This window comes from Strigops habroptila, chromosome 7 (genome assembly GCF_004027225.2).
Source record: "Strigops habroptila isolate Jane chromosome 7, bStrHab1.2.pri, whole genome shotgun sequence".
Lineage (NCBI taxonomy): Eukaryota > Metazoa > Chordata > Aves > Psittaciformes > Psittacidae > Strigops > Strigops habroptila.
This window is the reverse complement of record NC_044283.2, coordinates 46,646,261-46,658,686: the sequence shown is the minus strand read 5'-3', so window position 1 is coordinate 46,658,686 and position 12,426 is coordinate 46,646,261. Positions and strand designations below refer to the sequence as shown.

General features: G+C 38.7%; 1 protein-coding gene across 4 annotated transcripts in view; it reads right to left on the bottom strand.

Annotated features, from left to right (window-relative positions):
* SH3D19 (SH3 domain containing 19) overlaps positions 1–12,426 on the bottom strand; it is an 85,631-nt gene that overhangs the window by 7,176 nt on the left and 66,029 nt on the right. For 3 of the 4 annotated variants that reach the window (XM_030492245.1, XM_030492242.1, XM_030492246.1), the window contains 7 exons: positions 12,144–12,256; positions 9,879–9,937; positions 7,328–7,592; positions 5,960–6,028; positions 4,596–4,668; positions 4,123–4,280; positions 1,510–1,568 (listed from right to left, as the gene is read on the bottom strand). In XM_030492245.1, the coding sequence (XP_030348105.1) occupies positions 1,510–1,568; positions 4,123–4,280; positions 4,596–4,668; positions 5,960–6,028; positions 7,328–7,592; positions 9,879–9,937; positions 12,144–12,256 (796 nt within the window). The remainder of the gene's footprint in view (positions 1–1,509; positions 1,569–4,122; positions 4,281–4,595; positions 4,669–5,959; positions 6,029–7,327; positions 7,593–9,878; positions 9,938–12,143; positions 12,257–12,426) is intronic. The other variant, XM_030492244.1, reaches the window with a different exon arrangement.

Below are 12,426 nucleotides of genomic sequence, written 5' to 3'. Positions count from 1 at the left end.
AGCCCTGGTTCTCATCTCTGCTTTCTGAGGAGGATGAAGGAGCTGGATGCAACTTCTGCATCACAATCCCTGTTACAGTATTTTGCATAAGACCCTATTTCCCTTCCAAACAACAAAACCCAAGTCACTTTGTTTATGGGCTACCTGACCCATTTTATAGTTTTGCCTCCAAGTAAGTGTCCTGATACACTTATGTTAAGAGCTTGATGCAGTCAAGCATGGGTGGGGCATGGGTGTTGTGTATGTGTCCCAAATCCCAAATACATGGAGGTTTCCTAGGGGAAAGCTAGTTTTTATCTACTTTGACAAACTTTATTCTGTAAAATCCACCCCAGGCACGGGGAAATAACTTATTCATCAATGAAACATCAATGCATCAGATAAATTTCACATAGTTTGTTGAAATACTGGAAAAAACCCTATATTTTTTTTCTTTTAAATATATGTAAAAATTTAAGAAACTAATAAATAATAAAATGAAATAATATAATAAGAAATTAGTCTAAGAAAATTTTTGATGTCTCAGAAATGAAAAAAGTGATAAGAAGCTTTAATTCTTTCTACAGCATCATAGCATGCAACCATTGTCAGAAGCTTGATTCCCACCTCTGTCCCGCACTCTTAGCTTTGCAAAAGCTTCAGGACAGAGCTAGCTCTTCCTGTTTCTTCCTTAGTTGCAGAAGCAGCTTTTAAAAATAAAGTTTAATTTAAGGCAAGCCAAGCTCAATCTGAAGAAGAAACTGAATGATCCCATTGATACTAATAGTTCCTCCCTCTGCCTGAATGTTTTAATTGCTGAAATGAATGATTGCAAAATCCAATAAATCATCATTGAGTAAAAATAGCACAAAAGTTGTTTCTTGCCCACAAATCTTAGTACAAGTGTTTGCAAGTCGGAAATCAAAATGCTTGAAGTACATTTGATAATTTAATCTGGGGAACTTTAAGATTCACCTGTATAGTTACACACTTTAAGGTTAGATAGATTTCTCTACTTAAAGTACAGCTATATTCTGCCCCATTTTATCTTGTTCTTTCAAATGAGTGGGAGCCCTACTATGCTGTGTCTTATAAGGATACTGGAAGAAAGTAGCAAGGCTAGGAGCAAAGAGAGGAGAGTGCAGTGCTGCTCAAGTTCATCAGATCGGATCACAGTCTCTGCAACCAATTTGCATGAAAAATTACGGGAAATGCTCTTCTAACACATCTCGTAAGAGGAAGGAAAGTGAGTGGACTATATCTATATTATAAACATTGTAACATTTATCTTACAAAGATAAAGTGATCTACCAATTTTTTCAAGCCATGAAGTGAGTTTTTAGGCATTTTTTTTTTTACCTGATATGAGTCTTCGGATGTTTTCGTCAAAAACTTTCAGTTTTGAGAGCTTAATTTTTAAACTGTTAACCATATTAACCTCAATGCAGATAACACTTGCTTCAAAGTTATCTTTCTTTTTACTTCTTAATAAATCAACATGACAAAGAAAATAATATTGATCTGACTCACTTAACACATTGTGATGAACAGGGTATTTTTCTCCTGTTGCCGCCTTCTGGAACATCAATCTAAGAAGACAGCAAAATAAGTAAATTCTTCCATTTCAAGCTCATGGCAACATAAGTACAATAAACTTGGAACCAGTTAAAATAATCTATTTTTCAGCTAAGCATCAGCTCCAGTTATGACCTCCACGTGACACTCTATAGTCACTGGCATGCTATGATATTTGATTATATTAATGTAGATTTCATTATATTAATGCCTGATTTCTCATTTTTCAATGTCATGCAAACAAGGAGCTCTATTTAATGTTTTCTGTTGTGAAGCTGATTTGCTGTTTCTACTTGGGGCATGACTGACAGAATATGGGACTGGACGCAACTACATGTTGTTGCATTTAACTCCCAACTTTCAATTGATAATGGCTCTATTATTTACTAGCACAGTATATTACAATAGACAAAATGATTGTTTACACTTATCCTTTTTGGGCTTTGGTAGCCAGCTGTCCTCCAAACACAAGTACATCTCGCAAATCTCACTTAAATTGGAGAAATACAATTTAGAAAATCAATACACAGATAGAACAGACAGCATGCAATGCCTTTATCATAAGAGGACTTCAACTGTGGTTTTGGTATCGTATTTACGACATGATCTTTCATGACATGATCTGTGAGATGTAGAAGACTACAAGCCTAGAGACCCTGGTGAGGAGCTTTGGGTTACAGTTTGCTATCACATTAACCAGTTCCCATAAAATCAACAAGAATGTATCATTAGCTTATGTGAACGACTGGAGACGATGCTGCCTTTTAGGACAAATAATCTTTGCCATGCTCTTGCTAGAGGAGCTGGTATCTGTGGTGCTCTGAAGGTTCTAAGTAACAACCATGTATTATTGCTAAGCTACTACCCAGCTCAATACTGTACAGCACGCTATAGTGTATGGTATAGAGACCTTGTATCATGATCAAATCTGACACAAATGAACAGGAGAAGTCACTCAGTAAATCAGCCTCCTGTACTGTGCTCTTTTTTCACCCTCCTTTTTTTTTTACTTTTGAAACAAAAGATTTTTGTACTCAAAGGGTAACCACAACTAAAATAGAAATTTGAAACACATCTTCCCTAGCTTTTATGAAGTTGTATCTGTATTGATGCTGAATTCAACTCCAAACACCCTTTTCACTGTTTTAACATAAAATCTTTTCTCTATTACCCATCAATAGTAACAAAAGCTTTCAAACTGAATTGTTGGTCTGTGTAGAAGCAGCTATTCAATTTAGCTAACAAATCTTTCTCGTAAAAGCGAATCCATTATTACTAATGCCAAGTTTAGCTTTTATTCTTCAGTATTTCTCTTAAAATCTTAAACACCATTACAAACAAAACAGACACCCTGCACTCTGTTGGTTACCAAATACTTGGTATTGTCCATGTAGCAGCAGTGCTCACCTCTGCCAGCTGTCCTGGCTTGCTACAGACACTTACTGTCTTTAATGAGTCATAGAATACCACATTGGAAGGGACCTCAAGGATCATCTTGGCAAAACATGACCTAGACAAGATGTCCCAGCACCCTGTCCAGACAAATCTTACAAAGTGCCCAGTGTTGGGGAATCCACCACCTCCCCAGGGAGAGTATTTCAATGGCTGACTGTTCTCATTGTGAAAAATTTTCCTCTTGTGTCAAGTTGGAATCCCCCAGGAGTAACTTGTTCCCACTACCCCTCCTCTTCTCCATGAGAAATGGATGCCCATGTGAATTCCCAGCCATACACCTTCACTGCATCCTGGTGTCAGTTTAGCATTCCTCCATGTCCATATGGCTGGTGTGGATAGCCCAAAGGCCTTTTCCACTGTCACAGAATGGACTTTAATCTCAGACTCAGGCTTACAATAGATTTGACCCAGCTTTTGATGCAGTGAACCATACTGTATCTCTTTTAAAGATGAGGCACTAAATTATTTGCTATTGGGCTCCAAACCAGCACCTGTCTCTTGCCTGCCATTTACTGTCACATTCAGTAACAGGATTGCTTTAAGCTGCTCATTTGCAACGACACAATCTCCTTTCACTGTGCCAGCACCGCCACTTGTGCAGCCACTTAGTCAGCCACTTAGGCAAATTGATCCAGCTGGAAAAAAAAAATATTCTAGGAAGAAAAATACCATGTTTCATTGGGCCCAACTGTTGCCCTGACCTAGTTCACTATATGGCTATAAAAGTGGTGATTCCAGCGCAGTTCAAGGGACAAGAAAATGAAACTGGGGGATTGGGGTGAGGCACAAAAAGCAACCATCTTACTGAGTGTTGATTCCTACGTGCAGCTGTGAAAAACTAATCTGCTCTGTAGACCCTGAGAAACCACCCAGGTTAACAAAGAGAATCTGGTAAGGGCCATGATTTCTGACTTGGCTTCAAATTATAGCAAGACAATCCACATAACACAAGTTGGTCCTGCCAAATCAAGCATCTTTCTAATACCATACAAACAATGTCTTCTGTCTTCTCTACTGACAGAGGGAAAAGAGATTATCTAAATACAGAATGTAGTTAAACACACAGGAGCTATAGTAAAATAGAACCAGAAAACAAATGCAGCAGGATCTTACGTAGCAATGAATACAAAGCCTACATACAACTACTTTAACAAAGCTGGCAGGAAATATCCCTGTGCGATTCCCACATTTTCCTCTGTACCACTCAGTGTCGATTTTCTCCAAAAGACAAACAGTGTTTCCAGAATGGAGTTCCAGGTCATCAGGATGCTCTGTAAAGACAGCATCATTTCAGTTAACAGTAGTTGTCACACTCACTGATTTTCTTTAAGTAAAACCTTCTTTATATAAATACCACAGACAAAACCAGAATGGGTTTCCAAAAAGTCTTAATTACACTTGATAAACCACTTTGCTTTAACTAAAAGACTGGCCCAACTATAGCTAAACCCATGGATTTGAACAACTCTACATGCAGACTTCGCAGGCTGAGCTTCCTCACCATTTTTAAGCTCTAATTCCTAATAAAATTCCAATTTGAAAATCTTGGAGTAAAAGAAGCTTCCAGAATATTCACATTTGCTTACCTGCAGGAAAATCATGCAGGACTACGGCATGAGGTGCACTCGTGTCAGAAACTTTTGACGGGTGGTTTGAATCCTGACAACACATATAAATACAAGTAGTTTTTAAATCATGGAAGATACTAACCAAGATTCTCTGTTACATGCTCTGAAAGTAATTTTTTTGCTTTAGACACAATGTTTTTCTGGTATCAGAGAATCGCCTTTGGAGGCAATGGTTAGTATTGGTCACAGAGCTACGGGTCTGAATTCTGTATGCTTTTTGCTAGCGTAAACCTGAATACGTTTCATCAAAATCTACTTTCGAGCCAGTAAACTGACGGAAAGGCATGCAACTTTTCCCAGAATAGACAAAGCCTCAGCTATCTGTGGGTCAGAAACCTGGAGCGTTGATATCAACTCTCATTGCAAGGGTTGTGGTCAAATTTTGCATTGCCGCTCAGTACTGCGTGCTGCCAGTTACTGTTACTTGCTCCGAGGGAACACCTCAGCCCAACTCTCTGCAGCACACTCAGCAAGGGGCAGCATATCTGCCCCTCAATATTTCAGAGGGGCGAGCAAGCCACAAGGCCTTTGCTTACAAAAGGATAACTCTGAGGGGAAATGACAATTTTGTTGTGGGATCTTTATGAAGGGAAATTATATTTAAAATGCTGAGCCTTCTTCTCTGTCCCACCCACTAGGAATTTTTAGACTGTACTGATGACAACCACTGTGCATGAATTACATTCAAAGTAATTCATCACGTACAAAAAACCCAGCCAAAAAAGCCCAAAATGGACAAATATAAGGCCAGAATAATATGAATTACAACAGAAACCAACAGATTGCATAGAAATATATTTCAGCCATGTAGGTTTCTGGTAATAATCAAAAAGGCTGCTCAGAGCTGTAATTTATACTATTTAATATTAATCCAGTCATGCCCTAAAACATGTTAAGTTCTGTAGAAGCAGAAAGAGGAAAATACTTTGAAGTCCATATGTCAAAGCCAATTCACTGATGTATCATGTACAGCACTTCATAAAGCTACTCACTTATCTTTTGACCACTTTTCAGATACTCAGCCAAGGGAGTGATTATCTTCCTATGAGACAGAGGAATCCTACCAGTTTCCTCTGCCTTCTGGCACTCCAAGTAATTACTGTTGCTCTGCTCCATAAGCAGAATGTCCCTGTGCTATGAGGCAAATCATGATTATTGGGTTTTGTTTTGGTGGTTGTTTTGTTTTTATTAAAGAAACACAAGGATTTAATAAAATGCTATTACATTTCTCAGTGTAACCTTTAAAGCCTAAAGCACTTGATGCTGTAACGCAACAGGAGTCTTGCTCATTAAATATTTATTAGCAGAAAAAAATGCCTTACCTTACAGGACGGTTCTCCAGGGTTCCTGGGAAGACAATCTTCCTTGGCACCTCCATGAGGCACAGGTAACTTGAATAGAAACAAAGGAAAAAGTCTTTTTCACTTCTAAGCACCCGAAATTCACACTGCAAATGAAAATGGTCAGACAATGGAACTATTCAAACCACCTACTACAGGTAACTAATTTAGGAGTCCAGTGGAAGAGGACAAGCTCCTTTGGAAGGCATTCAAACAGACTGCTGGTGATATGAACTGCCACTTCACGAAACCCAGGTGTTGTCATCTGCTTTAGAAGTGTCTCAGTCATCTAACTGATATCATACCATACAGTAATGATGTTCCGCAACACAGTGGCACAGAAATGTATTTGTGGAGGGGACTGAAAAAACAACCTGGAGGAAAATTTCATTGATGGCAACATTTGAGAGCAGGGAATTACCAGTGATCTGCTACTGAATAGAATCTCATCTACAAAAATGTCACATGTTTCTTATGCAATCAGGTGTGGCTGCATAAGAGAGGAAGCATGATGCTTCCCTTATCTCAAAGCTGTTCCTACTATCAACTTAGATACTCCTTTCTCTCTCTTTCTTGCTCTTCTGCTCCACCAATGATCTAAATGCAAGAGTGAAGACCAAAAAGAAGGCAACAGAAAGCTTCCACGTTGTGCTGAATGTTGATGGTCATGCTGTGGTTGTGCGGGTGGTTTTTTTTGACAACAGCACTGGTTCAAGCAGCCACCAGCTCTGATCACTGATCAGTTTCAAGTATCTGGGGAAAGACTCTCCTTTTAATCTGTAATATCAATCCACTTATATTTAATATTCCATAACAACACATGCAATAACAAAAAGAAACTATTTTATAACGAAAATGGATGGCATCAATAGGATGAAAATGTAAAGGTAAGTGATATTACATTGCTCACTCTTTGCAGGCTTGATTAAGCAAGGTCAACTACTTTTCAAGTTAAGTTCCCCCAATTTTCTTAAGCATTTTGACATATACAGGGAAAACCAACACACAAACACAATTATTTAGCATCTTTTCATGTGCTGTAATAGAATTCAGAACTGGTGACTGTAAAAAGAACCCCCCTAAACCCAAAAGTTATGCATTAAAGATATATACATTAATGATACATATACGCAAAAATATACACACTTATCTATACTTTGCATGTATATATTCCTTTCTCCAGTATTACCTTACAGTACTTATTACTATCTAAGTGTTTTCTAAGGCAGTTTATGCTGATAGATGCACTTTGAAAGCCACACCACAGTAACCTACCTTACTACCTTTTTCACAGCTATTTTAAGCAGCACTGGTTTATGATCAACAGTCTCAGAATATCTCAACTCTCACCATGTATTTATTGTAGAGAGGATGACCCGGTTTAGGTCTAGGAGGTAATGCTGGATCTGAATTTTTAAAGACCGAACTTTTTGTTCTCTTGGGTCCCAATCTGAACTTGCTGGTTTTTCTGTCAGAAGCGATGTTAGACGTAGATCGTGAAAGAGCATTCTTCTGTGAGGAGGTCTTGGTTGCAGAGAGTTTTGGTGGAGGTGGCCTTCCAGGAACACTTTTTGGTGGGGGAGGTCGAGCAGGTATAATTTTTCCATTCACAGGCCTAAAAATCAGGTAAAGCATAAGAAAATATGCATATTAATAAGCCTGCTACCTCATCCTCCACCACAGCCCTAGCTATAGAGTATGCAGTAAGGAAACGTGACTTGAGATGATCTGGACTGTAGAGTTCGTAGTATCTGAAGCTCTCTGGGAATACATGAACTCTTCAGATACTGGGACTAGATGATAAAGTCCTTGGATTGTTTGACTACATACTTCTAAGTCTGCTCACCTCTTTCACTTCTCAACAGCCTGCCAGCTTTCTTGAGAGTCCACTACATAAGCTGGATTTCTTTTAGCAATCCACCCTGAGAAAGAGCTTTGGCTGAAGCTGCCTCAGGATGGAGTTGTTCTAGTGGAGAGCTTTAGTGAAAGCCCTGAGAAGCTCTGCTGATCTAGCTGGTCTGCAGGAATAAGACCAGCTCATTCCGTGGGATGTCACTTACCTCAAGTGACTTCTGGGCCTCTGCTGAAACTCACGACATATAACACCACTTTGCACTATGGCATCAATAGCAGAATTACCATTTTTATGCAACTGATGTCTACTGCTGAAAGAAAACATTGGTGAAAACACTTGAGTTTTCTGGCAATGCTGGAGGTACCACACTCATTAGTGTGCCAGTAGTTTAGAAACCAAAATCAGAAACTAGTAGGTGTCAGTGGTAATTAATCTAAAAAATCCCCCTAACTAAGCATTGATTAAAATGCTATAGAGTACACACAAGCCACGATTTTTAGAGTCAAAAAGTGCGGCCAAATCAATAATTTGCTAATAAAAAAATCACCTCCGTTATAAACAAGCATTATGTACATATAACTTTGGCTTCCTGTTATTAAGAACCCTGGCACTAACACTATTCCAAAAATACAAAATTGTTTGATTATTATTGGGAAATTTTTGGCCATTTACTGCAAGTTTCTGCTACAGTTCTCTCTCATGTAGGGTAATTCAGCACAATTATTTGCTTGCATGAATTCCTCAAGGGTCTTTAAAAATTATCAAGCACCACAAATGTGCATTATTGGATCTTTGGAGTCTCCTTCTGACATATTTTGAGTGTCATCCACCACTTGAGAAGAGACTAGTGTTCTACTAATGCTCCTGATACTAGTTCTCCATTACTATTTGAGATTGGATTAGTTTTTTCTATTTCAAAAAAATAATCCACTTCTGTTCAACTTCCACCTCTCTTTCGTCTCCCCTTTCCTGGCCTCATCGTAAAGTAAGCTTTTTTAATACTGACAAAAGGGAAAACTCCAAGTTAGACTGTGTTTGTCTGGAAACAAACCAACCCATACATTTGTAAGGCAACTCAACTAAACAAGAAAACTCTAACAAGCAATTCAAAGAACTATTATTGCTTACTTTAAAAAAAATAAAAATAAAAATTAAAAATCCATTTGAGCAGAAAAAAGACAAAACGTTTACTGCAGTTCCAGAGACCAGAAACGTTTACTACAGTTCCAGGAGAATCAGGAATGCTGTTGTGTTAAACAGAACAGGGGAAAGCAACAAGCCCATAAGGGACAATAATGAGGTGTTTCCTTGTGGGTACAACCACATCCTTTCCTGTCAATGAATTCTTATTATAATTGGTAGTCCAAGTTTAATAACTGAAAGATTCTCTTGGTCTGACACAACAGAGGAAACTCTTGTGTTTAAACCCACAGATTTAGAGTGCAGATGCTGAGATAGCCACAGTGGCCTAGCCAAGGCCTTATCTTCCTCCAGTTTGTCTCTGGCATTCAGTGGACCTGAATTTAAGGCTGGTCCAGCTACTTTTGCCTCCACAGACCTTCTTTCTTGTTGGTTCAGAAGAATAAAAACTCTAAGGTTATCACTGATTCTACATCTTCACAGGCTTTTTAGGTCTGAAGTGAACTGTATAAACTAGCCAGTACTTCTGAGAAGGCGCTGGCCCAGCATCTGCCCTTTTCAGGGTGGCAGCAACTGCCACCTCCGTTCCTTTACCACTCAAACCCAGCCACAAATGCAAGTGCTGTGGGTGAAAAGGTTAAAGATGCAGAAAGGAATGACTGTCAGCAGCCACTGTACATTAGCTGAAGAGCCAAACAGCTGTCCTCCTATAATCTCCCTGCTCATACCAATAGCGTACAAACAAGTATTAATCAACTAGCAACTTGGTCCCACCTATTTATTATGAGCATACTACCTACCCAAGCCTATTGCGTTAGAACTAGAGTTGGTAGCGTCTACACTGAGACTAACCAGGCAGACTAACTCAGAAACATCACTTTTGAGTCACCGAAGAATTACACTCACCTTGGGGGTAGTAGAGGATCTAGCTGAGGCACTCCGCCCTGTTCTGAATGATCCAACTCCTACAAAGATTCAAAAGAAAAAAGCCATTTCTTTAAGCCTAAGAAACAAAAATGAACTTGTTTAAATGATGCATTTCTTATATTAAATTTTATCCTACATACAGGAAAACCAGGAGTTTCTGGAGGTCTGGGAATAAAGTGATAAGTATTATGGTGCATTCTAGCATTTTAAAGTCTTATTGGACATAGAAGAAGATGTAAATAACCTGGTTGACTACCTGAATCACAGCTTAAGTTGTGCATTAAGTATGACCCAGCCCTCTTTTCCTACCACACGGGAGTCAGGGCTCAAAAGCCAAATTCAGGAGAGTCATACAAATGTACAATTTCACTGCCCACAGGATTCCAACGGCTCAATTTTGATTTAACTTTGACAGATTAAACACTTTGAACAGGCTTAAAGCAGAAAACATGACATTGATGAAATTCGCACAGGACAGCATCTCTTACAAATAACATTAGCTTTCATTAAAGAAGGCATCTAAGCATGTTTCCTAGACATCTAAAAGACAAACCCTGGTGAATCTTTGCTTTGGCACATTACGGTGTTACTCCTCCCAGCTGCCCATCCTGATCCTGCCAGAGATTACTACCCTGTAGCAGAGTCAGCAGAGGGAAACATGTGCCATGTTTGAAGGGCTTGGACCACAGTAATGGATTAACAAGTTACCATCCTTTCTGCCTCCTGCTGTTCATTGCCCTCTCAGTGCCAGGAAGTACTGCCAGCTCCTCTGAACAAGCACATCTGCTTGTGGAACAGGGTGGTAAATGAGAGTGCTGAATCTGGGTTCAAAAGTACTCTTTTCTGAACCAGTAATTTTCAATAGGTCTGAACGGTCTTGTTTACTTAGTTAGGGATACATGTGCTTGAAACTGGTAAACAATTCCTGTGATTTTTCATACCTAGAAAATACCTAGGTGTATCTTGTGACAAAATTTTGGCCCTTGATTAAGTCCCCAAATGAATGTTCCTGACTGAATAATCCTGATTAGAAAGAAACCTGCCACTTTCAGGTGGGGGTGTTATCCTTACACCAAAAAAATTCCTCTTCTGTGTGAAAAGGAAGAAATCTGTGCCAACTACTGCTAAGAGTCAACAATTTTTACTGTTGTTGGTTAATCACTTCCACTGACAAACAATACTAGCTTTAGAAGCACAGAAGTTCTTATCTTTCCAAGGATAAGATTTAAATGTTTCAGTGGATTTGATGCAGTCTTTTCCTTAAAAATATTATCTAAGGCTTACACATGCCTGTCACAATAACCTGGATGACATTGGAAAAGTTTTGGGGTTGCATTCTTTAAAATGTTATTTAACATCTTGTATTGGACATTATTTTTTCAGCATTATTCAGAAAAGATGGGACCTCTATGAACAGCCTCTTCAATCATGACATTTAAAAACCACTTTATCCTATTAGCAGAGGTAGCCACAAAGAAATTTGTTGGTAGCTCTCTATTTAGTGAGGGCTTCTGATTTGACTTTATCTTTTTACTGCCTGTGGTTTCCAAGACTCTGCCATTCTTGCCATCACAGCACTCAATGTTTGGAAATTCTACTATCATTTTCTAGTTTGTTTTAATTCCCTTTTGTAAATCTGTGCCAAAGGGCATATAGGATACACAGCTACAACGTCTACCATTACTAGGTGCTCAGGAGCAAGAAGCAGAGCCTTATTTTCCCAAATAGATGATTCTACTCTGGCTCTAACAGGACCAGGAGAAAACAACTAGAAGGAAAGAGCTGAAGAAAGCAAGCTTCATTCATCTACAGAAAAGTTTCCTCTGCCTGGAAATTAGCACAAACACCGAGAGGTACCGTGTGTAGGGAGTTAAAAAAATACATTTCTAAAGGACTTTGACAGCATTTCACTATGTAACTCTCATAGGACTTTGAACCACTTTGCAGTGCTTTTGAAAGTAAGTTGTAGAATATCCTGATTCCAGCTACTAAATACAGAAAATTGAAGATAGATTTGATCAAAGTTTAGTAAAATCAACAAAGTGCTTTTCAGAACTGACAGCAGTCTAAATTACCTGATTAAACTAGAGAACGCAATTAAAAGAAAAAAGCCTTATATTTTTGAGTAGTTCTTTTAATCCTTTGGTCCTTCAAATAACTTACTTTAGGAATGCTTGAGAGTCACAAGAGATCTGTTAACCAAAGCAGGCAAAGTTGTAATACAGGAAAACAGTTCTAACTTACCACTTTTTTTACTAGGCCACCACTATTCTGTTTTCCCACTGTGATATCAGAGGTGTTCCCAATAGGCTTTTCAGCAGGAAGTGGTGGAGGGCTATACAGGATTTCATTTAAAGCTGTAAAAAATCCAAAAAGTTCCCACATGAAAGTCTAATTAATAGCTTCTTTACATGAACCAACAATAGGTGAGGGAATGCACACTGGTTTGAGGCATTTTTTTTGTGAACACAACTTCCTTCCTCAAAGCCAGAGCAGCCAATGAGCAGGAACACTTAAAGACTATTGA